Source organism: Carex rostrata, chromosome 2, assembly GCF_964058835.1.
Source record: "Carex rostrata chromosome 2, lpCarRost1.2, whole genome shotgun sequence".
Classification (NCBI taxonomy): domain Eukaryota; kingdom Viridiplantae; phylum Streptophyta; class Magnoliopsida; order Poales; family Cyperaceae; genus Carex; species Carex rostrata.
Genome location: NC_135919.1, coordinates 2607182 through 2630648, shown reverse-complemented (window position 1 = coordinate 2630648; position 23467 = coordinate 2607182). Strand labels below are relative to the sequence as shown.

Sequence of the window (23467 nt, the reverse complement as noted above, 5' to 3'; positions counted from 1 at the left end):
CTTGATCCCAAAATAGGATCAATGTTCTTCCCTTCAAGGTTATCATTATATGTTATTAATATTCTAATTAAAATTAATTTTTGGTTTTCTTCAACATTTTATTCATCTTGTAAAACTTTCTATATTTTAATAAAGGTTTTTAAGGAAAGAAATTCTTGAAAAACAAATTAGGTTTTGTTCAAAAGATAAGATGGTATATATAAATGATAAAAATTGTGAATAGCATGATTCAACAATATTTTCACATGAAAGATACTATGAAATGAGCACTTTATATATGAGTCGACAATATTTTTTGTATGAACATTTAATATAATGAGCATGAAAAATATTATGTTTGAGCCAACCTAAACTGTAATGAGCATTTTATACACGAACCAACAATATTTTTTAAATGAAAGGTTTCATGTGCCTCTTTTTTTTTAACGGGTATCTAATTAATTAACTAATAGTTATACAAAAAGTTTTAATTAAACTATCTAATTTACTTGTATGGGACCGAAATTTGGAATTCCATCTCTTTCTATTAATTATGTTCCATACATTATTTTTCTAATATATTTAATAAAAGAATATCTCTTCCTGCTCAAATATGTACAAATAATATCAGTGATATACAATATGCATACTATATATGATGCTTGATTGATCACGAGATTTAAAAAAAAAAATACATATTGTTAAAAAAATTTAAACATTGTTGCTGGGTATTTTCTTTTATAAATGATTACTTGTATTTAATGTTAAGGTTATTTTTTCATGGATGCACCTAGGACTTATTCACTAATAACCTTGAAATTATCACTAAAGAATGGTACAAGTTCTTAATAATTACTAACAAATTTATTCTTTTTTTTTCAAAAAAATAATATATAAATCTAATTAATTGACCTAAGTATAATAAATCTGATTTTTTTTTTTTTTTACTTCTGGGTATCCAATTTGTTAATTTAACAATAGAAAATAAAATAACAATAGAAGAGAGATGAGATGGGAGAAATCAGAATCGAAGAAGAAACATCGACGAAAGACGGAAGGAGATAAGAGAAAAGGCGGAATCGAAAAATATAATGTTAATCACTTTAGTCCTTACAAATTTGAATGTATATTGAATTGGTATACTTTTAACATTAATTAATTGGATAGTTTATTTTTGTACGAGGGGTTTTAAATGCTTTCATTTTTTGTGCCTCCATTATGCCTTCATTTAAAAAAAAAATGTAACTAAAAATTTACTTAAAAGTCAAAATAAAACTGTTGGATATGATTTACATTATGATATCTATGCATGTGTAAAAAATTATGACATTTCAACTTTATTTTGGTTGTCATCAAGAACTTCAAAAAACGTACTAATGTAGATAATTTCTAAGCGTTGATTTTTCAACTTATTGATTCACATATTAACAAAATCGAAATGTGATAATTTTTTATGAGCACATAAAAAAATAAATAGATTACATCTAACGGTTTTATTTTGATGTTTATGATTTAAATTTTGAGTTATTAATGTTTTAAAAATGAAGGCATGGTGGTAGCACAAAAAAATGATATTTGAATCCTCCTTTTTTTTATATGTTTATATTGAGGTATGTGGCATGCCTCATTGTTTATTATTAATTGGAGAAAACGATATAAAACAACACAGTTGAAATCTAAAATCTATCAGCATTATTATTGTACATTTTATTACATTAATGAAGGATGAAACGATAAAACAACACAGTTGGAATAGCCGCAAACTTTACTTAACAAGAAAAACCGCAATAAATAATAACGTCTAGCTACAGTGTCCTGGATTTTACAAATTATAACGTTCTTTCTATTTTTTGAAATCTAACAAAATTGTTCCCCATCCATTATCGATATTTTTGTTTTGTTTTTTTCTATTAATAAAAAAATCAGGCAAACTTTACTTAACAAGAAAAACCACAATAAATAATAACAAGCTGCTATAAAATATAAGAATGAGTTATAAAAAATGTGATTTATAATAATACAATGTTCTATGCACACAGTATAGAAAGATGAAAAATATTTAAGAACTTAAATAATTTGCTAAATTCTTGAGTTTGATTTCAATGCCTTTTAAGTGTAATATTGGTCAGAGATTTTATCTGGTAGACACCAGAGGGCCCATTTTTGCATATCAGTAACCTTTTGTGGTTACTGCATGAAAGGAGGCTCATTCTATAAATCAGTTCTTAGTTTTGTTTAGTTCTTCATTCACTCAGGTTTTACTTTTTTAATGTTAATATTGTCAAAGATATGCAAAACCCGAAGACGGTGGCGCGGTTGACGATGAAGAGTTGAGCGATGATGCGAAGACGGGTCGGAGTCGGGTGATGAGCAAGTTGTCGGTAACCCGGATCTCTAGAACAGTTTAACTGATAGTCAATTGGCTGTCCAACTCCTGTACATTTCTATTTCTACTTTTTCTTTCTTTCTTTTTTTTATAAAAAAGATGAGCAAGGAAACAAATTTCTGGTGCTCATTTGCTGAATCATGCACCACTTGTCATTGTACATAACTTTTATTCAGTGAAGTTCATTATGATTTAGCATTTTATTTAAATCAACAATCATTTGACAGCATATAAAGAGAGATTACAGTACACTGACTAAAGATGGAACTCAGTAATGTGATTGTCAATTTAGTGAAAATTCAGGAGAATGGTGAACTGGTAAACTCAAGAAATTACGAAATTTGTGATCTCTCACGGTCTAACCTAAACACTGCAAATAAATAAAATTAGTTGATTCCTATGAATAGGCAAATAAATAAAAGCAAGTACGTCAATTGAATTAATCCAAACTTACAATAAAATGCGTGTACCAAATTAAAGCAATCAGAAAACAAAGAGAACTTCATGTCATTTAATTAAACATCATTCCAGATATGTTTCCAATAAAGATATGTTAATGTTGTGAAACTAGCAAATTGAACATTCCAGACAAGATAAATAGAATTATCTGGAAAACCGCACAAGCACAACCATATATAATATAAAACTAGTACAATTTAGTCATAAATGCCATCCTGCTTGTCTCAAAAATCAAATAAGTAAACATGATTAAGTACATATATCAACATAGTTCTTCTATGTTCTAACATGTTCATATGAAATAAAAATTGGAGAGAACAAAAACCCGCAAATCTCCAACTAACTAACTAACTAACTAGATAGCCTATTACATTATAATAACGGTAGAGAGTCAGTCACTACTGACTAGTACTCAAAATACATCACTGATACATGTTTTCAAGCTTTAGTTGAGTGTAGGCATAAACCAAGCAGCCTGTCTTTCCCAGGTCCTGTTGCCGAGCCAACGTGGTGTTAACATCTTTTCGGTTTTGTTTAACCCTATGTCAAACCTACCTATCACATGTTCACTACCATACCGATTAGGCTTATTTCCTTTAGTGATAAAATAGATGCAATTACCTCTAAATCCCCCACCAAAGTCACTGGCTTTCAAGCTGAACCCACTATTCTTGTCCACAAACACCATCAAGTCCCCAATTCCATTCAATTTGTTCCAATGCGAATTCTGAGGATAATTCTCGAGCCGGTACACATCAAACTCGCACTTTTGCAAGTCGTCAACCATAAGAAACGGTGAAACAAGTATGGAGATTTCCACAGCTAGCAAACCATCATCAGTTGCAATCAGGTATCCATTATAAAAATCTCTACTAGGATGCGGTATGTCAGGTAACACAACTCCACTTGCTTCATCAATTACCGTAATTCTCTTACTGCTAGGCTCGGCAACGAAGAACTTGTGATCGTAGAATGCAACCGTCCTTGTACGGGGAAATCTCGTCTTTGTCCATTTGTCCTTCTCAGAATTCCACGAGCAAAATATATAACATGAATCCTCCTCCTCCTCCTCCTCCTCCTCCTCCTGGTTATAAACCACAGAAGGGTTTAAGTTTTTACGCCATAGAGAAATGGGTCTCACATAATCCACTGGCACCTCCAATGGAAGAAATTGCTCTTCCCAGGAAAGAGGGTTGAGAAACGACTGACACTCTTCGGAAGATCGATAGCATTCATAAAGCATCACACGGCCATCAGACGGTCCATAGATGTGAGCATCAGGGACCTCAAAGGTGTGAGTTTTGTGAGTGTTAATGGAATAAAATCTGAAAGTGAAATCTAGTTTGCCTTTACAACGAGGCCAATCAATAAGCCATGGGAATTGCAGAGGAGGGTCAGAGAGACTGGTTGCTGAACGCCACCTCTTGCAAACAGCACGAAAGCAGATGAAGCTGGAGATGTCGAAAAGCTTCTTGGAGATGATATGGAGCAAATCGGGATTTAGCTTTGCCCAATTCACTCGGGAACTCTTCTTGTTCGGAATCATTGCCAAAATGAACCTAATTCACTCAGTTGCCTCTCTCGCGTTGCCAGGGTTTTTGATTTGGGAAGGAGAAATTTAGACTTGGTTATGGCGCTTTGGATTCTAGGGGGAGCGAACCGGAACCGGTTTAATAGCTAGTGATCGCTTTGGATCAGGATATTTTTTTTCTATTTACTAACAAATAATTTTCGAATCCGAATCAATAACTTAAATTCAATTTTTTTTTTCCTAATAACATATCAAGAAATATTAAAAAAAAAAATTTAGCCGCAAAAGATTATACTTAAAAAATTTGCTTCGAATTATTTATCGAAGCCTTTTTAGTAAATTTAATTCTTTAGTACTTCATCTATTTTTCAAGAAATATAAAAATATTTCTAATATTTTAATAAAAAATTATAACATCTTCTATTTAATTAAAAATAAAAAATAGAAATATTATTTCCGTTGAATAATCCAACAAAAATAGAAAATTTATTTCTGCTGGATTATCCAGCGAATTGGTTATTTCTGAAAATTTCTAGAAATATATGTATTTTTTGAAATTTGAATTTTTAATAGTTATTAATAAAAAAAATCAGTAAAAACTTTAAACAAACGAAAATTTAATTAATAAGTGAAGCCTTTATTCACCTTTTTTGCACAACCAAAGCCTGTATAATCAAATTAATTTCAAATAATCTCCTGATAGCTACTATCCGGCTTTCAAAAAAAAAAAATTCAAATAATCACTAAGTGACAATTACAACAATGAATATATGTTGCCCATAAAAGAAGAGAAGAAGGTTGGATAATACCTTAATTATGTATGAACATCTCTGTCGCCTTATTTCATTAATTAACAACTTCATTTAATTTCTTGGATAAATCATTGTCGAATTGCTGTAATATATACAAGCTGCAAGAATAAGAGTAGAATCTAGTTAAATATACATCACGCATACACAAAATTCGACAATTTTCCAAAGGATATTTGTCATGAAAATTCGTTAAATTGTCATGAAAATGACCATTTTACCAAGAAACCCAGCATGAAATAAACCTTTATTCAACAAAAATGATGTCTTCTCTAAATAATAATAATTCTCCTATGCAATACCAAAAATTGTTTTTGTTTTTCTGTAAATTAATAAGTTGAAAATCATCACATTCTGATTTTGTTTTTTGTGTAAATTAATAAGTTGAAAAATCAACGTCTAGGAATTATTTACATTGGTACATTTTTATGAGCCCTTAATGAGAATTAAAGCAAAGTTAAAATATAATCACAATTTACAGTATTTGCATATCAAGTTTATAAAATATAATGAGATTTGATGTATGTTAATTTTACATGCGTCAAGTGGTTTAAAATTTTAACGGTCCTTGATACATCATTAAATAGTACACACATTCTATTAAATTTGATTATTTGGCTACTTTTATTTGATGTTTAAAATAAAAATATATATAATCAAAATTGTCAAAATGATCACTATATTATCGAGGGATCCATGGGGGTGTCCGATGGGCATCGGACCAAATTCTGTTCGATGGGCTGCTGGAACCGTCGGATCTGCTTTAAGATTCGTGTATACAGATTTTAAAGCAGACATGAAATTACGGGCACGAATCCTAAAGCAGATCCGACAGTTCTAACAGCCCATCGAACAGGATTTGGTCCGATGCCCATCGGAAACCCCCCTCTCCCATTATCGAGGGATCCATCCTCATGAAAAGAACGGTTGTTAAAAGCTCACATGAGGATTAATTTTCATGCAATGTATTGTATTTTTTATAAGTACTTAATACCTTTTAGTCTCCTTATAAAATAAAAATAATACCAATAATTTTTTATAGTTCTTTTAATCTCAATTTTCTAGTTCAAGTACCCTGTAGACTTCATTGACACTTCATACAATTATCATTTTTTCATGAAATTAAGTTTCCGTCTTTTTTTCTTTTTCTTTTTTATTTAAAACCCAAACTTGCATACTGTATTGAAATCCATTTAATTGTCTTCTCTTCTATTTACCTCAAATGACAATTCAATTCCATATTTCCATGAACTTTTGTGCCTTGTCAATCCATAAAGGCAACACCGTGTTTACATTTATTTTTTATTATTTTATCATTTAATTTGCAAAATATTATCATTTAATTTACTTTTGTGCCTCTTGTCAATCCTATTTTTTATACTATTTTGAATATTTTCTAAAACCAGCGTCCCCTCCTTTAATTAATTAATTAATTAATTAAATCTACAAAGATAGATCCATTACACCGAGGTATGATCTCTCAGTTGGCCTGTTTTCAAAAGGTTATTACTTGGATCATATAATATTATATGGGCTAAAAAATTAATTTACAACTACATGCATGGACTGAAAGAAACCTCAATTGCTCAATCTCTATTTTCCTCTCATGGTCTAAAATAGTAACATCCACCAAATATAGAATGTATATTTAATTTTTGTCATTACACAGCCATGCACTGCAGTAATTATTAGTTCCATATTTTTTACCATTTCAGAATTAGATTTGCACTCCAATAATAAATTTCTATATATGTTATTATTCCACAAATATATTTGCACAAGTCAATTTTATCATTCCACAAATAGATTTGCATATTATAAATATAATGCTGTAAACTCTCCAGAAACAAATACATTTTCAACCATAACCAATCTTCAAACAACAAGTTTTCTGCAATAATCAAACAAGACGAAAATGGAAGGTTGCATTAATTATCTCCCAGAGGGTTGTCTTTATGAAGTGATGCGTCGTACCTTGCCGGATGGTGCTCACAATTTTTCGCTCACCTCCACTAGCTTCCGATCAATGGCAGACTCCGACTTCTTGTGGAAAGATTTTCTCCCATCAGATTATGCCACCATTCTATCTCGAACTGTTGATCCGGTCGTGTTCACCTCTAAGAAGGATCTCTTCTTTCAGCTTTCCAACCGCCATGTGCTTATCGACGGAGGCAAAATGGTACTTTTATTTGATTTTCTTTGACATACGAAAAATTAATATATACTTGTCAAATATGTAGTTTCTAATGAAATAATGATTGATTGCTTACTTTTGTCTGTAGAGTTTTGGACTCGATAGAGGCAATGGAGCCAAATGCTACATGCTATCCACAAGCATGTTAGACATAGATTTTGCTGATGCTCCTCATTTTTATTGGAGGCGCATATCTCTTGACGATTCAAGGTATAATTTTATTTGAATAGGGAAAAATAGTTTCTTTTTGTCAAGAAGAGAGGAAGGTATATCTTTTATAGAATTTATCTCACTGGAGAAGTCATTTTTAACAACTTTTAAGTTGCATGAATTTAGTGCATAGTACTAAGTTAGAAATAATAAATAATCTAATAAATTTCTAAATTCGTAAATATAGTATGATATATTTCGAAAGTTTATTAGGGATTTATTTGGATATTATAAAGTTTACGAATTTATTCGGGTATATTTCCAATCCGGGTAATATAAGGTTTGCGAATTTATTAGGGAATGAATCATAAAAAATACCGATATCATTTATAAAATTTGTAAAATCCTCTAATGTTATGAATATTGTATTAGTATAAATATAAACTAAGTTTTTTGAAAATAGTCGAAATGATGGGGATTAAGGTTACACTTGTTATTTGATATTGTAACATGACATTATTCGATAGTAATTAAAAAAAAAAAGATTTCTCATCGATTTGACAAAATAAGCCACTTTATTTTTCCTTTTTTTCACAGTAGCACAAAATTATTTTATGATAGTAATCTAAGACTTGAAAATGGTAAATTACATAAGTCTTTTTTTAAATCAAAATATCACATCACATACATACATAATAATATAGTAATTAAAATATATGGTTTGCAGACAATATCTTTAAATTATTAAGCTCTAAATTTTTTTATGTCAAATTTTACTCACATCACTTTACTTTTTTTGAGATTTTTTTACTAATCTTTTAGATTTATTGAAAATCACTGTTTTTCCGACAAATCTGGACCATAAAAAGAGCGATTTTCAATAAATATAAAAAATAGTAAAATTTGGTCTCTAAATACATATTAATATGGAGAACAAGATGAACGGTTTGGATCAGTTATTTGGACTTTGAATCCGGTGATTTATAGTCCAATATACAAAAATGCATATACATTGCAATGTACCGTAGCCCATCTCTCTCTATATATATAGTTTTTCAATATTGTTTTTGTTAAAATTTTATCTTATTAGTAAATTTGGTCTAATGATGCAAATCCTTAAATATTTAACTTTATTTATGCATGAAATTAACTCACTTGAATAAATAGGTTTGCTGAGGTGGCGGAGCCAATGTTCCATTGTCAGTTAGGCATTTGTGGTAAGATTGATTGCAAATCACTTTCTCCTAAAACAAAATATGCTGCATATTTAGTGTACAAACTCACTGAAATATTGGATGACCAATATTATCGCCATCCCATCGGTCAAATACGACAACACACGTTTGTGACCGTTGGTAAAAATATTACTAAAAACACAGTGTATCTCGAGCCGGATTATGGCAAATATGTGAGTAAAATATTTAATGAATGGAAGATCGCATATGAGAATCCGGAATTTGATACAATGGGAATAATATCGGCTAAGGAAAGAGCTGACAGGTGGATTGAGGTAGAATTAGGAGAATTTTATATTGAGAAAGATGAAGATGGAGAAGTGCAGATCAAATTGGAAGAGGATAATGCGTCGGGATTAAAAAGTAGAATAGTAATACAAGGAATTGATATCCGGCCGAAGTATTAGAAATTTTATATTTATAATTTTGTGTTGTCGTGAGTTTGAGACATTGATTTTTAATTATACCAAAGAATATGAATGTACTTGTCTTCCAAAGTTAATATGGAATTATTTTGAATTGGTGAGCTTTATGTGATTTTTTTATGGTGACAAATTTTGTCATTTCAATTGACAACCACCTTTAATTTATTGGGAAGTTTAATAATGAATTCATACCTAATTTTATTTTCACCGCGAACTAATATATATTATCTTATTCAACTATCCTTATTAATCCCAATATAGGGCTAGGGATTAAGGATAGTTAAATAAGATAAATGATTTAATTTGGTGAACTTAAGAACACCCTATCTCTTTCCTATGATTCTATGATTTTGATATCTCTGTGATTTAATTTGATTTAGTTTGTATTTGTATTTGCCGATGTACATGTACGAGGAACTCTACATAAGAAAGGCTTCCGGTTTCAGGGGACTTGTCATCTACCATGTACGAATGGAACAGCATTCCTGCACCGTATATTAAACACAAGTTTAAATCATTACCAAAACAAACACTACCAATTTTTATGCTAATTTTGTCCAGTGAACATTCATTTGTAATGAATATAATACTCAGCTTTGCTATAGTATGAAACCATCTTATCTTGATAAAAACCAACACAGATTACAACTTTCAAGTACAACTTTTTTGTTCAACTTTCAAGTATAATACTCAGATTACAACTTTTTTGTTCAACACAGATTACAACTTTCAAGTACACAGATTACAACTTTTTTGTACAACTTTTTGGTAATGATTTAACGGTTTCATTTGTCATGAAATTAAATGACCATTTTACCAAGAAACCCAGCATGAAATCAACCTTTATTCAACAAAAAATGATGTCTCCTCTAAATAATAATAATTCTCCTATGCAATACCAAAAATTGTTTTTTTTTTTCTGTAAATTAATAAGTTGAAAATCATCACATTTTGGTTTTATTTTTCTGTAAATTAATAAGTTGGAAAATCAATGCCTAGAAATTAAATACATTAGTACATTTTTATGAGCCCTTAATGAGAATCAAAGCAAAGTTAAAATGTCATATTTTTTTTACACGTGCATAAATAAAATAATATACATCATATTTAACGGTTTTATTTTGACTTTTAAATTTTAAATTTTAAATAATTAAAGTTTTTAAAAATAGAAGTATGATGAAATCACAAAAAATATAGATATTTGAATCATCCTCAATAACAAAAATACATTACTAGAATTAATGGGATTCGTGCATAACGTATTTGAACGGTTGAGATTTTCCAAAAAGTCGCGCAGAATATGAGATATCTCCTCATTGGAGGTAAAATATAATTATTAGAGGAAAATGTGCAAATAGCTGAATGTAAATTTAACAGAGAGAGAAGGTAAATTTAACAGAGAACTAAAAGATACAGCCTTCAGAACTTGCCAAAACTTGTATGACTGAAGAATAGCTACATTTTTTTTGTATCCCCTTTCTACAACTAGGCATTTACAATAAACAAAAATGTATAAGAAACCAATCACAATTCTAGTTTAGAAATTTAGAACAAGTCACTAATTTCTTCCATGTGCTCTGTCATAGCTGGTCGACCTTCTCGGCCTAACTGCACCTTGATAGTTCTAATTAAAAGGAGGCAAAAGATCTGAATTAGCAAATTAGTAATGCTTACGCCAATTAATAGTCGTTTTCTGAAACTTTCACATGCTATAAACAAAGATCGAAAATTGTGCAAAACCATCAATAATCATACCTGAATGAAACTACTTGCATTTGTAGGATGTTGTGCAGTTCCTGGTTGGTATTGGTATTGGTATTGGTATTGGTATTGGTATTGGTATTGCATGGGTTCCTGCCAAATAGGTTGCACGAGTTGTACCCGAGCCAATTGCGGAGGACAACATGCATAGTAAGGTGATGTACCTGCTCCAGAAGGAAATGCCGGATTGTAAGGATAGTAATTGTAAAAGGGTATGTTCATATAAGGTTGTGCAATGCTCGGTTCATATTGCATCATTTGAGGTTGGTTAATGCTCGATCCGTATTGATACATTTGAGATTGTTGAATTCTCAGTTCATTTTGCATAGGAAGAGGTTGCTGGCCAGTTGTAGGAACCTCGTTGAAAACTCCCGTACCTCTGCCATACCTACAATTTTGCATAGGAAGAGGCTTTGTTTACACTTTATGCCATATACAACCAGTGCCAGTGTATGGAAATATCTCGTGCTCTTCATGTTTGATTAGCATGAGGCACCCACAAAAAAAAAAAAAAAAAGGAGAAACAATAACCAGTGTTACTGGTGCTGGTAAAGCTTCAGTACAGTACCATACGTGAAGTTTGGGGTGACCAGATGATAACAGGTCTTGTTATAAAAAATAAACTTGAGAAAAATTACATCGAATTTGTCAGGCTGTGATTCATATTTGCGCCAGACATATGCACCAGATTCATTTCTGTGTGCATATCACTCAAACCATCTTGACCGACCTCTTCGCCAATTTCACTGTTAGTTGGAGATGCGGATCTTGATACCGACAGAGATCTGAAACTTGAAGCCATACTCGCACCATAATTATGCACCGGATTCATTTCTGCATGCATGTCATTCAAACCATCATCTTGATCGACCTCTTCGGCAATTCCATTGTGAATTGGAGATGCGGATCTTGATACCGACAGAGATCTGAAACTTGAAGCCATACTTGTGCCAGGATTATGCACCGGATTCGTTTCTGCATGCATATCACTCAAACCATCATCTTGATCAACATCTTTGCCAATTCCATTGTGAATTGGAGATGCGGATCTTGATACTGCCCGAGAGCTGGAACTTGAAGCCATACACGTGCCAGGATTATGCACTGGATTAATTTCTGCAAGCATGTCACTCAAACCATCATCTTGATCGACATCTTTGGCAATTCCATTGTGAATTGGAGATGCGGATCTTGATACTGCCCGAGAACTGGAACTTGAAGTTGAAGCCATACTCATGCCAGGATTATGCACTGGATTCATTTCTGCATGCATATCACTCAAACCATCATCTTGATCAACATCTTTGCCAATTCCATTGTGAATTGGAGATGTGGCTCTTGATACCACCAGAGAGCTGGAACTTGAGGCTACTGGAGGTGTGGAACTTGAGACCAGTGGAGCAGTGGAACTTGCGGGCCCCGATTCATTGAAAATTCTCTCTCTGGCCTTGCAGTGCTCTTCCTCCCTCTTCACTGGATCAGTAAATTCTGGTAGAGACAAGGTAGTACTGGATGAAGCGGCGCCATTACTTCTCTTTACCAGAATGCCTGAGAGGGTGACAGATGGGATTTTACTGTCAGGCGTCTTTCTAGCGAATGCTCTACGCTCTTTACAACGGGATTCAAGGCGGTAATGACGTGCAAGTTTATCGGCAAGAGATTTTAGGTGAAAGGTGTGGCATTCCGGAAACTCAACTTTCTCTAAGTTGGGGTCTTCAAAGACTTGATGTATCTTCACTTCCATGCCCAGCACTGCAGTATCAAAATTTTGTTTTCTATGCTAATTTAAATAATTCATTCATTATTTAAAAGGCAGTTCATAGAACTACAGAAAACAACTTTTCTGCATGTGCAATATAGAAATATATATATATATATATATATATATATATATGAACCTTGGTATAATACAAATACAGGAACCAATTTTAAGTTACCTAGCGAGAAAATCTGATAACAAGATTCAAGAACACGTGAGGCAAAGCAGAATGCAAACGAACTTGAGGAAAGAAATGCAAGAAACAATCATGCAGACAGCGCCGCTCTTCTTGTTTCACTAAAAAAAGATACGACAGTTTGGAGAGATGAACACAAACATTTATCGCGAAATTGAGGGTGGAGAACTGCATCGACAAGGCACTGATCAATCGAGGTAGGGGGCTCCTCCTCCTCATCGGCCTCTGAGCTTCTAATCGGCAACGCCATCTCCGCCTCTGCCTCTGCCTCTGCCTCCGATCAGTGTGTGCGAGGGAGCGAAGGGGTGGTGACTGACAACTGACAAGGCGGAAAGAGGGAAAAGAAGAACAGATTACTAGCACGAAATTTAAAGCTAATCGGACAGCTAAAAATTCAATAGCACCAAACGCTCTATGCAATCCATCGCATAGAGCGTAGTTCTCAATTCGGCCGTGTCATCGGGTACGATGCTGATGAATCCGACCGAATCCACCCAGAATTCGCATCTTCTGAGATATCTCACATTTTGCGCGACTTTTTGGAGATTCTCAACCGTTCAAATACATTCTGCACGAATCTCAAAGCTTAAATAATACTGGTCCTTGCGCTATCCCTGAATAGGCACCAGACACGTCGGTCACGCAAAATATATCTCAGAGGATACGCACTCATCCTCCCAGGGATAACCCAATTCGAATCCAGACCAATCGGTCGAGGTGGAGCGTACAAGGCTCCTTTAATTTGATGGTCGATTTGAATTTAACGGTCCGGATTTAAACTAAAAATGAGGAGAGTTCAAATGCCTCTATTTTTCGTGCTTCCATTATGCTTTCATCTTTAAAACATAAATAACTCAAAATTTAAATTATAAATGTCAAAAAAAAAAACCGCTAGATATGATCTATGTTTCTTTCTCTATGTGCTAATGAAAAATATCACATTTTGATTTTGTTTTTCTGTAAATTAATAAGTTAAAAAATCAATGCCTAAAAATTATTTACATTAGTACATTTTTACAAGTCCTTAATAAGAATAAAAAAAAAAAAATGTAATAATTTTTTACATGTATATAAATGAAATAATATACATCATATTCAACTTTTTTTTTTTTTTTACTTTTAAATTTTAAATAATTGAAGTTTTTAAAAATAGAAATATGATGAAATCACAAAAAATAGAGATATTTGAACCATCCTCAGTAACAAAAATACATTACTAATTAGTAATTATTACTTAAATATTATTATATGAAATATTACACATAAAATTTCACCCTTATTAATCTAGCCTGACAACGACTAGAAATTAAGCTCGTTTTATTTTAATTTCCCACTTTATGCAATTATTTTATTTATTTATTTATTTATTGTATTTTCTTTTCAAAAAGGTTGTATATACAACAAATTAAATCCCCTGCTACACAAAACGAACTAGAGCAAATTTGTCAAAGGATAGACATATGAATCACATAATTCACATTGATTATGATTGCTTACAAGTTACAAATCTTTTGAAACTACAATTAATTCTCTGAAGATGTATGAATGCATCTTCTGCAATTGCAGAAAGTAATTATTTCAAATTTTTGCTAAATTCAGAGATGTCAACAAGTTTAATCCTTGATATTTCTCGTGCTTCCTTTCGCTCGTTTTCGGTGTTGTAACCCCATGTTCCTGTTTCAAACAAAACCAGTGTTGTAAATAACAGTATGCGCTTGTTGGACGAATAGAGTACCACCAAATGATTAGTCAAGAATAATCAGTCATAATTGAAAATAGTCGGCCGACTAGTCCGAAAAATCCGTAACGGTTTGATTGCCGCCAACGACTAATCGGCCGATTAATAAGTCTAAACGACCGTTTTTTACCACACTGGTTCAGACAACAAACCAATTTCGAAAGTAATAAACAAGGGGAAATAATGTACCTAGGTACAAGTTCCACTGATTTAGTGCTGGTTCTTTGATCACATTATTAAGTGTTGCCAATCTATCTTCCACAAAGCTATGAAGGCAAATAAAGAATTCAAGTTAGGTTTCAAAAGAGAACTAAATCATGCACAGTATCTAATACTTTATAGGAGTTGCATGATAAACTTACTGAAGTGTCATCCCAATGTGTTGAGGCATTGCTTGGAGCTTCTTTAGCACCTCAACTTTTGGTCTGATAAAGCGCAAAAAATGCATCATACAAAATATTACATTCGAAATACGAGTGAATATGACTATATGAGTTGGGCACTAACCCTGTGCCAAGACCATAAATTTTTTCAGAAGGAATGTTGATTCCTGCCAATTCTCGCAAAAGCGCTTCAGCAAACCTGCTCTGTAAATAGTCAAGAAACAAATTATTAGAAGAGTGTAAGCTACAAGGGCTTGTGTTATTGTTCCAAGCATCATAAAAGAGTTAGTCTTTCAGGTTACTTCAGGTGATGTTATGTTCTAATGGTCAGGACTGGTACCAGTGGTTTAGTACCAGCTGTTCACCTTGTAGGTTTCGTTTCTTGGAATGAAATCAGTGGAGTACTCCACTTTTATCAAAAAAAAAAAAAAAAGATATTATGTTCTAATGGGTCATTCTGTTCACGTGAATCTAATTTCTAGTCATTAGGGTTTAAATTCACTCTAATACTATGTCAGGTTGCAGTCTGACCCAAATTTTCAGGTTCATTCAATTTACAGTTTAGTTTGGTTTCAGGTCATTGAACTCTCATATAATTTGATCCAGATTGGTAACATACCTGCTTTGTTGTAACAATGTAAACTTCAGAGCTTGAAAATCTTAGAGCATCAGCAACCCCGGGATAGAATCTGCATAACGCCATCATATCTAATTTGTTAGTGTATATAAACTAATACAAATCAGCAAGGAAAGCATGGAAACACAAAACTTAAAATATTAAGAAAAGATCCAACCGTACCAGTGTCCAGTACTGAGAAAATAGTATTACTGCACTCCCAATATAAATAATCTATTTTTTTTTCTTCGAAAAATAGATGGAACCAGCAATTTTCGGGCAAATCAGTAGCCAAGATGGGGTTTAACATCTGAAAAACACTGGTCCCAGAAATTTGCACTATTTTTCGAAGAAAAAAAAACAATCATTCTCTTTCCCGAAGATTTTTTATTTTTTTTTAATTCTAAACAAAAATCTACAGATAACGTTCATGATTTGCTGGGTATACACTATACAAGACGGTTTGATATTTTGATAGTACAAACTATAGATGAAGAAATTTCATGTTTCAAGTAGTACCTGTTTGCCTCGATCCAACTCGGCAAATCATTATCCATCCATTCATCTCTCACTCTCCCAAATAAATCAACTAGTGAATCTTTATCTTCATTCCATTCTGACATAATTGTCGGTTTTAATTTCAGCCAGCTCTCTAGTATTGTTTCAACAGTGATCCCTTCTGCAACCTTTGAGAGTTCAAATTTAAAAAAAAAAAAAAAAACTATTTAATTCAAAAGTGTCTAAACCAGAGTTCAGGTTCAATTCAGGTCACATCCTAGACATAAATAAATAAAAAAGAAAATTCCATCCATACCATCGATCTCAGAAAATTTCGATTTATACCAGGACAGCTGTTGAATTATTAAAGTCAAAAGTCAACCTTTTGTTTTAGGTTTTTCAAATTTCAAATGGTTCAGGTACAGTCGGCTTAGGTCCAATAGAATGAGTTCTGCAGATTGTGTGACTAATACCTCAATGAACAGGAAATTTCAAATTTATGCCTTTTGATGTATAAACAGAACTGTTACTGGTATAAGAGAGGTTAGGGACATATAGTCTCTAGAAAACTTCTATGACTTGAAGTTAGCTTTTCTATAGTGTCAAACTGAGCAATTTTTGAACCAAGCCCAGTTAACACTAAACTTAGGTAAAGTACCCTGAATTGCACAATTTAACTTAAATTAACGGAGTAAAAATGAAAATATGAGAAAAAAAATAAATATATAAAGAGCAAACTATTGAGAAAACTACACCGAAGATTTTCTGACAGATGGAATCTTGAGCTCAACCAGCAATCTAACAAGCAAGAGATTTTCATAACCCGTTTCGACCACCGGCCGGAGCTGTCAGAAGAGATGAATTAAGCAAGTTAGAAATATACATGAGTTTAAACAAGTTCTATTGAAAAGCACCGGTAAGGAGCTTACAATGTGCATTTGATCAATTATCCACTTTTCTGTGGCAGTGTCGACTTCACCGAAAATAAAAGGCCATCTTATCTTGGCTGCCTAGTTCATGCAAAATTTTCCAAAAAAAAAGATAAATCAGAATGAGTGAGGCTACGGAACATTGCAAAGCGCGGCTTGGTCTGTGCTATGGATCTATTTCTATTTACAAAGTTTAAACAGTCGATCCAAACAGTTCAACATGATCTCCATATAAATATGTAAATATGTACTTGGAGACCAAATTTTACATTTTTTAGAATTTTTTTATTATTTTTTAGATAGGTAGAAAATCACCTGAACTAAAAATTTTGAACCATCTAAATGTAGTGATTTTATTTCTTTTAAAAATAAATAAATAGAAAGTAAAATCCCATAGGCTTACACACAGCAGGGGTACATATCTAAGCATTTGAGCCAATCTACCAGTATCCCCGAAATTATACCAGAACCCCTGAAATTTTACCAGAACCCCTGAAAATTTATCATAATCCCTGAAAATTACCAGAACCCATGAAAAGTACTGTAGAATTACTAATAAAAGGAGAGGTAAATACAAAATAACTGACAAGATTCAGTCATAAAATTGGTTTATTGAGGCAATATATTAGATGAACTCATTAGATATATATGCAGTAAGAATATATAGTATGTAACATGATTGCAAATTACTAGGAGGATTTATGCAATTATTTTAATGCAGTAGAACAACCCAGAGAGAGAGAGAGAGAGACCTTGAGAGCGGAGAGGGAGCTCTCCCCGCAGCTGTCACAGAGAACGCCATCAAAGTCGAGCGCATAAAGATCGCCGCTTGCCATTAGATCTCTCTCTCTCTCTCTCTCTCTCTCTGAGACTGACGGGTTGGGTTTTGGAGACCAAGTCAAGACCTCCGATGTAACTCAAATTTTGAGTTTAGATCAGGGCCAATAGTTCGAGATTGAATGCGCAGGATTACATTAATGTTCGTGCAAAAACAGATCGGACCATCAGGATTTAAACTCAAAATTTGAGTTAACTCAGGTGATATGAATTCGATCGAGTTTGGTATGTGCGGTCAGTGGCGCGATAGAGCAGATATCGAACTATGGAAGCCAAAATTTCGGTAAAGATATTAACAGAATAGTTTTAGATTCGTTCAGCGCACGAATTATATAGTTTTAGCTTTTAATTCAATAGTCTGTGCGTTGTATGAAGATAAAATTGCTCTATTAAAATATAAAGTCAAATTATTCTGTTAATTTTTTACTCCAAAATTTCTCGAGGGTTAGAAACGTCTTCATTCTTTTGTATCTCTATGGAGTTTTTATTTTGAAAAAATTTAGAAAATAAATTTTAAAATAAAATTATTCGATATATATATTATATTTTCTATGTGCATATAAAGATTATGATATTTTAAATTTTATTTTAATTGTTATCAACAATTTGTAAAAATACATTTGATGAATCAAAATTCATATATTTGATGTCCCTGTTTGATATTTACACAAATAAATATATGCGAATTTAAAGGTTTTGCATTAGGGACTGTTTATTATTTATTATGATCTTAGAATCATAAATATTGTTCAAATTGATTAAACGCTCACTACAAATGTAATATAGAAAAAATTTAGACGTGATATATTTGATAAATATGTTTATTTTTGCATAAATAAATTTATATACATATAAAAGACATATCGTAAATATACTTTTTATTGGAAAAAATTAAAATCCTCAAATTAATTAAGAATATTAATAAACACATTGCACTGTAATAAGACATGCACAAAGCTTTAAAATAAAATAATGAACAAGTGTCCACACGGTCGCACCATTTCTTTCGCCACAAAAAATCCCCCTTCCTCCGCCTCCTGCCCTCCTTTGACTCCAAGTACCAAGTTCAGTTCTTGTTGATCCATCCATTGATCCACCTCTTCTCCGATCGAACCTCCTCCCCTCCCCTCCGATGTCAAACAACCCCATAATAACGCTTAACATAGGAGGTACTCTCTTCCACACAACTCAACAAACTCTCTCTGCCACTGGGCCCACCTCTCCTCTCGCTTCCCTTCCCTTCCCTTCCCCTTCCTCTCCTCCCCCTTTCTTCGACCGTGACCCCGACCTCTTCTCTCACCTCCTTTCCTTCCTCCGTTCCGGTTTTCCCCCTCCCTCTTCTCTCCTCCCTTCCCTCCTTGCCGAAGCTGAATTCTTCTCCTTACCCCCTCCTCTCCTGTTGAAACTCTCCCTTCCTCTCCATTTCAACCCCTTTTCGCTATCCCCTTCTCTCTCACTCCCCCTCAACGGTCGAGAACACATCTCCTCTGTCTCTGTTTCCCCCTCCAGTTCTGTTCTCTCTGTTGCACGTGGCTGTAAAGTCACCACCTTTACCCCTTCTCTCCTTCACAAATCAACTGTTCTCACTCCCCTTCCCTTCATTGATACTGTTCTACCCTTGTCTCCTTCTCTTGCTGCAGCTGGTGCAAAGGATTTTGCTGGACTTCACCTTGTTAACCTTCTAGAAACTTCTCCTGCCAAGGTTCTTCATTGGTCTCCACATCCTTCTCTAGAGAATTCTTCCACCGTTTTGGCAATTGGGTATTCTCCAAATCTCCTCTTTTCCAGCTTTGAATCATGCCGACGTAATTCAAGTGCAATTCTTGCATTTGATTTGGAGAAATTTGAGCCAGTTTTAGAGATTGGGAGGAAGGAAATTTTTGCAGCAGAGATTGATACTGCCATACCTTCTACAAAGCTGAGTTGGATTAACAATTTGGGTCTGTTAATGGCAGCTGGATCGCATGCAGGACCTGCCGGTTTTTCAGGCTATGTCAAATTTTTCGATACCAGATCAAATAGGTTAGCATATGAGATCCAAGAGAAAAATGCTGATTGTTTTGCTGATGTGGCAGTTTCCGATTCACTATTATCCGTTTTCAAAATCGGAGTTAGTTCAGGCGATGTGTATATGGCTGATTTGAGAAAGATACAATCTTTTGAAAATTGGGTTTTTATTGGAGAGGGGGGAAGAAGATCTGGTGATATGAAGAGAAAAGAGGGATTGGGTTGTAAAATAGAGTGTTATGAGAAGAATGTGTTTGTTTCCAGAGAAGGGGAGGTGGAGATGTGGTCTGAGGCAGCCATGGCCGAAGGCGAGGAGAGGGTTATGAAGAGAAATTTCATGGGTAGATGGAAAGAAGGTGAAGAGAAGAAGAAAGTTACTCACTTTGCATTTGGTGGAAATCGGATGATTTTAGCGAGGAAAGGTGAGATGTGTTTAGAGGTATGGCAGAGTTGATATAATGCTTCTTCTTCTTTGATATTATTTAAGTAAAAATGATCCTAGGAATAAATCAAGGAAATTAATTAGGCCGAAATGGTGTTTTGCTGATCTGTTAGAACGATTTATTTTTCGCTATGTAGTCGACCTTTGGTTTGATTTCCTCCTCAAAGATCTTTTAAAAAAGCACTTTGCGGAGGTTTTTGTTGTACTGTAATGTTATTTATTTCACCAAACATTCTTTAGTGTAAATTTTTTGGTGAATTGAATTGATTTTGTATTTTTATTTTCTGTTATTTGAAGCCTTAGTTAAGCAATTAAAAACTATCAGGCTTCCAGTATACTGTACCGGTTGTATCCTTGTCTTTCATGAAAGAAAAGCTTGATTAAGGAAGCTATGATTAGATATAAAACAATAAAGAGATTCATGGACAATTTTCTTGGTTTTTTTATGCTGAAGATTCAAGTTCTCAATTTTGTTACCAAAACTTCCAATAAACAATTAAACATGCATAATCTTTTTCTGAATAAATTGTTGCTCTTTCCTGTATTGTACCAACATGACAAGTACAATCCCTATACTGTTTTATTTTTATTTTTTTTGTTTATGTTTAATTGCTCAATTCTGTATCTGTTATCCAGAAATCATAAATATATTCCAAGAAATCCAAAAGATAGAAATGTCTTATAAATTGTCAGTCAATTACCAGTATGATTGGCCTGGTGCTGCACTGCTCTCAGAATTTTTATTAATGGAAATATTATAAAAGTAATATAGGATAATGGATAAAATCACAGGATGGCATCAACTTTATATTCAATTGCAATGTTTTCAGATTGTTGCAATGATTTCTCATTTACTTCATAGATTCTTTGTTTGAAACTTTGAATCATTAATTTCACCTGGCGATTTTCATTGAAATTGGAAATCTTTAACACAACTGTGCCTTATATGTATCTAAATAGTGTAGCAAACAATCCTTGATTTCCAAAATCAGGTATCATATATAGTTCACATTGCAATATAGAAAATTTTCATGCCTTGCTAATAGAGACCTCAAAATCAGATTTTCTGTACAATAATTAATTGGAATACGAGTAAGGCTATGGTACTAAATATATTTTCATCTTCAAAGTCTAAATGACATAATATATCTTCATTTTCAAAGTTCAAATGAATGATCTTAATTATTCAACATGATTTCCGTATAAAAATATACTTCTACATCAAATTATATATATAGAGAGAGATGGTGAGCTACGGAGTAAAATGAGTTGGTGCTGTATGATACTATATTTTTATTTTGAAAATTCAAACGACCGATCCGAACCTTGTGCTCCATAGCACTACATTTTTTGGGATTTTTTTACTATTTATTAAGCAATTTTGAAAATCGTTGATCCGATGGTCCAGAAATTTTTACTGTTTTTTACTGTTCACAGCAAAACAGCAAACAGTAAAACAACAATTTTCAAAATTGCTTAATAAATAGTAAAAAAATTTCAAAAAAATGTAAAATTTGGTCTCCAAGCACATTTCAATATGAAGATCACATCTAACGGTTCGGATCGGTCCTTCGGACTTTTAAAATAAAAATATAGCGTGGAGTACAAACGCATTTTACTCCATGGCTCATCGTAACTCATCTCTCTCTCTCTCTCTCTCTATATATATATATATATATAGAGAGAGAGAGAGAGATGGGCTATGGTGCATTGCAATGCATAGGCCATGGTGTGCATTGGACCATAAATCACTGATTCAAAGTCCAAATGACCAATCCAAACCGTTCATCTTGTTCTCCATATTAATATGTGCTTGGAGACCAAATTTTATATTTTTTGGAATTTTTTTACTATTTATTAAGCCACTTTGAAAATCGCTGATCCAACGGTGACTGTTTGGAACAGTAAAATCAGAAGCCACCGTTGGATCAGCGATTTTCAAAGTGGCTTAATAAATAGTAAAAAAATTCCAAAAAATATAAAATTTGGTCTCCAAGCACATATTAATATGGAGAACAAGATGAACGGTTTGGATCGGTCATTTGGACTTTGAATCGGTGATTTATGGTCCAATGCACACCATGGCCTATGCATTGCAATGCACCATAGCCCATCTATATATATAGAGTTAGGCTGGGGTGCTATGGATAGCATAGTGGCCTCTATGCTACGGCTCAATATTCGAGTTTTCAAAATTCAAACGGTCGATCCGAACCGTTCATCTTATTCTCCATATTAATATCTGCTTGGAGACCAAATTTTATAATTTTATGAATTTTTTTACTATTTATTAAGCCACTTTGAAAATCGCTAATCCAACGGTTTTACTGTTTTGTGCAGCCACCGTTGGATCAACAATTTTGTAAAATACTTAATAAATAGTAAAAAAATTCAGAAAAATGTAAAATTTGGTCTCCAAGCAGATATTAATATGGAGAATAAGATGAACGGTTCGGATCGACCGTTTGGATTTTGAAAACTCGAATATTGAGCCGTAGCATAGAGGCCACTATGCTATCCATAGCACCCCAGCCTAACTCTATATATATATATTTTTTTTTTTAATTTCTTTACCCTCTTTTTTTAGACATGTAAGAAATGGCTTGATCTCAAAATTCTAGACCATTTAAAATTAGTGATTTTTGACCTATCTAAATAACAGCAAAAAAAATTAAAATTAAAATGTAAAATTTAGTTTGCAAGTACATTTTCATCTGAAAATCATGTTGAAGAGTTCACAATATGTAATACAGATCAATTTGTGCTATGCATAGGGAATTCATATCCTCCCCGGTACCGTAATAGGAAATCTTTAACAATTACTGAATTTGGACCATTCTTTTAACTTGGCACGAATCTCAAAGCCTAATGATACTGCCTCTGTGCTAGTTCGAATCACAAAGCGGTTGAGAGTTAATCTCAAACTGTATGAAGGGAATCTTTTACAATAATGGAGAGGATACTTGTCTATGCATAGGAGCATAGGACCATTGGACCAAAACCTTTAAACAGTTCTTTGCTTCAAGGCAAACAAAACACAAATGCTGCCCAAGGGCTTTGAAAAAAAAAAAAAAAAAACACAAATGCACAGTAAAAAGAACATTTTGCGCTAGTACAAGTAATTATTGTTTTT

At 33.1% G+C, this 23467-nt stretch overlaps 5 protein-coding genes across 7 annotated transcripts; 2 read left to right on the top strand and 3 right to left on the bottom strand.

Annotated features, from left to right (window-relative positions):
• Positions 1-3269: 3269 nt before the first annotated feature.
• Positions 3270-4370, bottom strand: LOC144550690 (putative F-box/kelch-repeat protein At5g24040). The gene is made up of 2 exons (XM_078298666.1): positions 3966-4370; positions 3270-3842 (listed from the first exon to the last, which is right to left on the bottom strand). Exons 1-2 carry the CDS (start codon positions 4368-4370, stop codon positions 3270-3272), a joined length of 978 nt encoding a protein of 325 aa, XP_078154792.1.
• A 2820-nt stretch (positions 4371-7190) lies between these two features.
• Positions 7191-9150, top strand: LOC144550689 (F-box protein PP2-B1-like). Its single transcript, XM_078298665.1, has 3 exons — positions 7191-7343; positions 7447-7568; positions 8676-9150. The coding sequence occupies exons 1-3, from the start codon at positions 7191-7193 to the stop codon at positions 9148-9150; spliced, it is 750 nt and encodes a 249-aa protein (XP_078154791.1).
• A 1439-nt stretch (positions 9151-10589) lies between these two features.
• Positions 10590-13197, bottom strand: LOC144548746 (uncharacterized). 2 transcript variants are annotated; one of them, XM_078297467.1, is made up of 4 exons: positions 13026-13197; positions 11568-12681; positions 10924-11317; positions 10590-10792 (listed from the first exon to the last, which is right to left on the bottom strand). In XM_078297467.1, exons 1-4 carry the CDS (start codon positions 13132-13134, stop codon positions 10727-10729), a joined length of 1683 nt encoding a protein of 560 aa, XP_078153593.1. In that variant the 5' UTR covers positions 13135-13197; the 3' UTR covers positions 10590-10726. The 2 variants fall into 2 exon arrangements, with proteins under 2 accessions (XP_078153593.1, XP_078153599.1); XM_078297473.1 differs by having other exon boundaries at positions 12867-13152.
• A 1139-nt stretch (positions 13198-14336) lies between these two features.
• On the bottom strand, positions 14337-17956 carry LOC144568930 (ribosomal RNA small subunit methyltransferase G). Of its 2 annotated transcripts, XM_078319230.1 has the most exons (10): positions 17801-17956; positions 17049-17129; positions 16873-16964; positions 16436-16472; positions 16141-16307; positions 15625-15694; positions 15130-15209; positions 14985-15047; positions 14812-14888; positions 14337-14558 (listed from the first exon to the last, which is right to left on the bottom strand). In XM_078319230.1, exons 1-10 carry the CDS (start codon positions 17882-17884, stop codon positions 14458-14460), a joined length of 852 nt encoding a protein of 283 aa, XP_078175356.1. In that variant the 5' UTR covers positions 17885-17956; the 3' UTR covers positions 14337-14457. The 2 variants fall into 2 exon arrangements, with proteins under 2 accessions (XP_078175356.1, XP_078175357.1); XM_078319231.1 differs by lacking the exon at positions 16436-16472 and having other exon boundaries at positions 16875-16964.
• Positions 17957-18933: 977 nt separating this feature from the next.
• On the top strand, positions 18934-20611 carry LOC144568822 (BTB/POZ domain with WD40/YVTN repeat-like protein). The gene has a single exon (XM_078319221.1). The coding sequence runs from the start codon at positions 19018-19020 to the stop codon at positions 20344-20346; it is 1329 nt and encodes a 442-aa protein (XP_078175347.1). The 5' UTR covers positions 18934-19017; the 3' UTR covers positions 20347-20611.
• Positions 20612-23467: the final 2856 nt, after the last annotated feature.

What these genes read in the sequence shown, in the direction of transcription:
- LOC144550690 (XM_078298666.1), bottom strand. Translation starts at nt 4,370, where the DNA reads ATGATTCCGAACAAGAAGAGTTCCCGAGTGAATTGGGCAAAGCTAAAT. An exon ending in TGGAGGTGCCAGTGGATTAT is followed by an intron (nt 3,843 to 3,965) that starts GTGAGACCCATT and finishes AATTCTGAGAAG; the next exon opens with GACAAATGGACAAAGACGAG.
- LOC144550689 (XM_078298665.1), top strand. Translation starts at nt 7,191, where the DNA reads ATGGCAGACTCCGACTTCTTGTGGAAAGATTTTCTCCCATCAGATTAT. An exon ending in TTATCGACGGAGGCAAAATG is followed by an intron (nt 7,344 to 7,446) that starts GTACTTTTATTT and finishes TTTTGTCTGTAG; the next exon opens with AGTTTTGGACTCGATAGAGG. An exon ending in ATATCTCTTGACGATTCAAG is followed by an intron (nt 7,569 to 8,675) that starts GTATAATTTTAT and finishes TTGAATAAATAG; the next exon opens with GTTTGCTGAGGTGGCGGAGC.
- LOC144548746 (XM_078297467.1), bottom strand. Translation starts at nt 13,134, where the DNA reads ATGGCGTTGCCGATTAGAAGCTCAGAGGCCGATGAGGAGGAGGAGCCC. An exon ending in CCCTCAATTTCGCGATAAAT is followed by an intron (nt 12,682 to 13,025) that starts GTTTGTGTTCAT and finishes TTGATACTGCAG; the next exon opens with TGCTGGGCATGGAAGTGAAG. An exon ending in ATGCAAGTAGTTTCATTCAG is followed by an intron (nt 10,793 to 10,923) that starts GTATGATTATTG and finishes CCTTTTAATTAG; the next exon opens with AACTATCAAGGTGCAGTTAG.
- LOC144568930 (XM_078319230.1), bottom strand. Translation starts at nt 17,884, where the DNA reads ATGGCAAGCGGCGATCTTTATGCGCTCGACTTTGATGGCGTTCTCTGT. An exon ending in TCTGTCAGAAAATCTTCGGT is followed by an intron (nt 16,473 to 16,872) that starts GTAGTTTTCTCA and finishes ATAATTCAACAG; the next exon opens with CTGTCCTGGTATAAATCGAA. An exon ending in GAAATTTTCTGAGATCGATG is followed by an intron (nt 16,308 to 16,435) that starts GTATGGATGGAA and finishes GAACTCTCAAAG; the next exon opens with GTTGCAGAAGGGATCACTGT.
- LOC144568822 (XM_078319221.1), top strand. Translation starts at nt 19,018, where the DNA reads ATGTCAAACAACCCCATAATAACGCTTAACATAGGAGGTACTCTCTTC.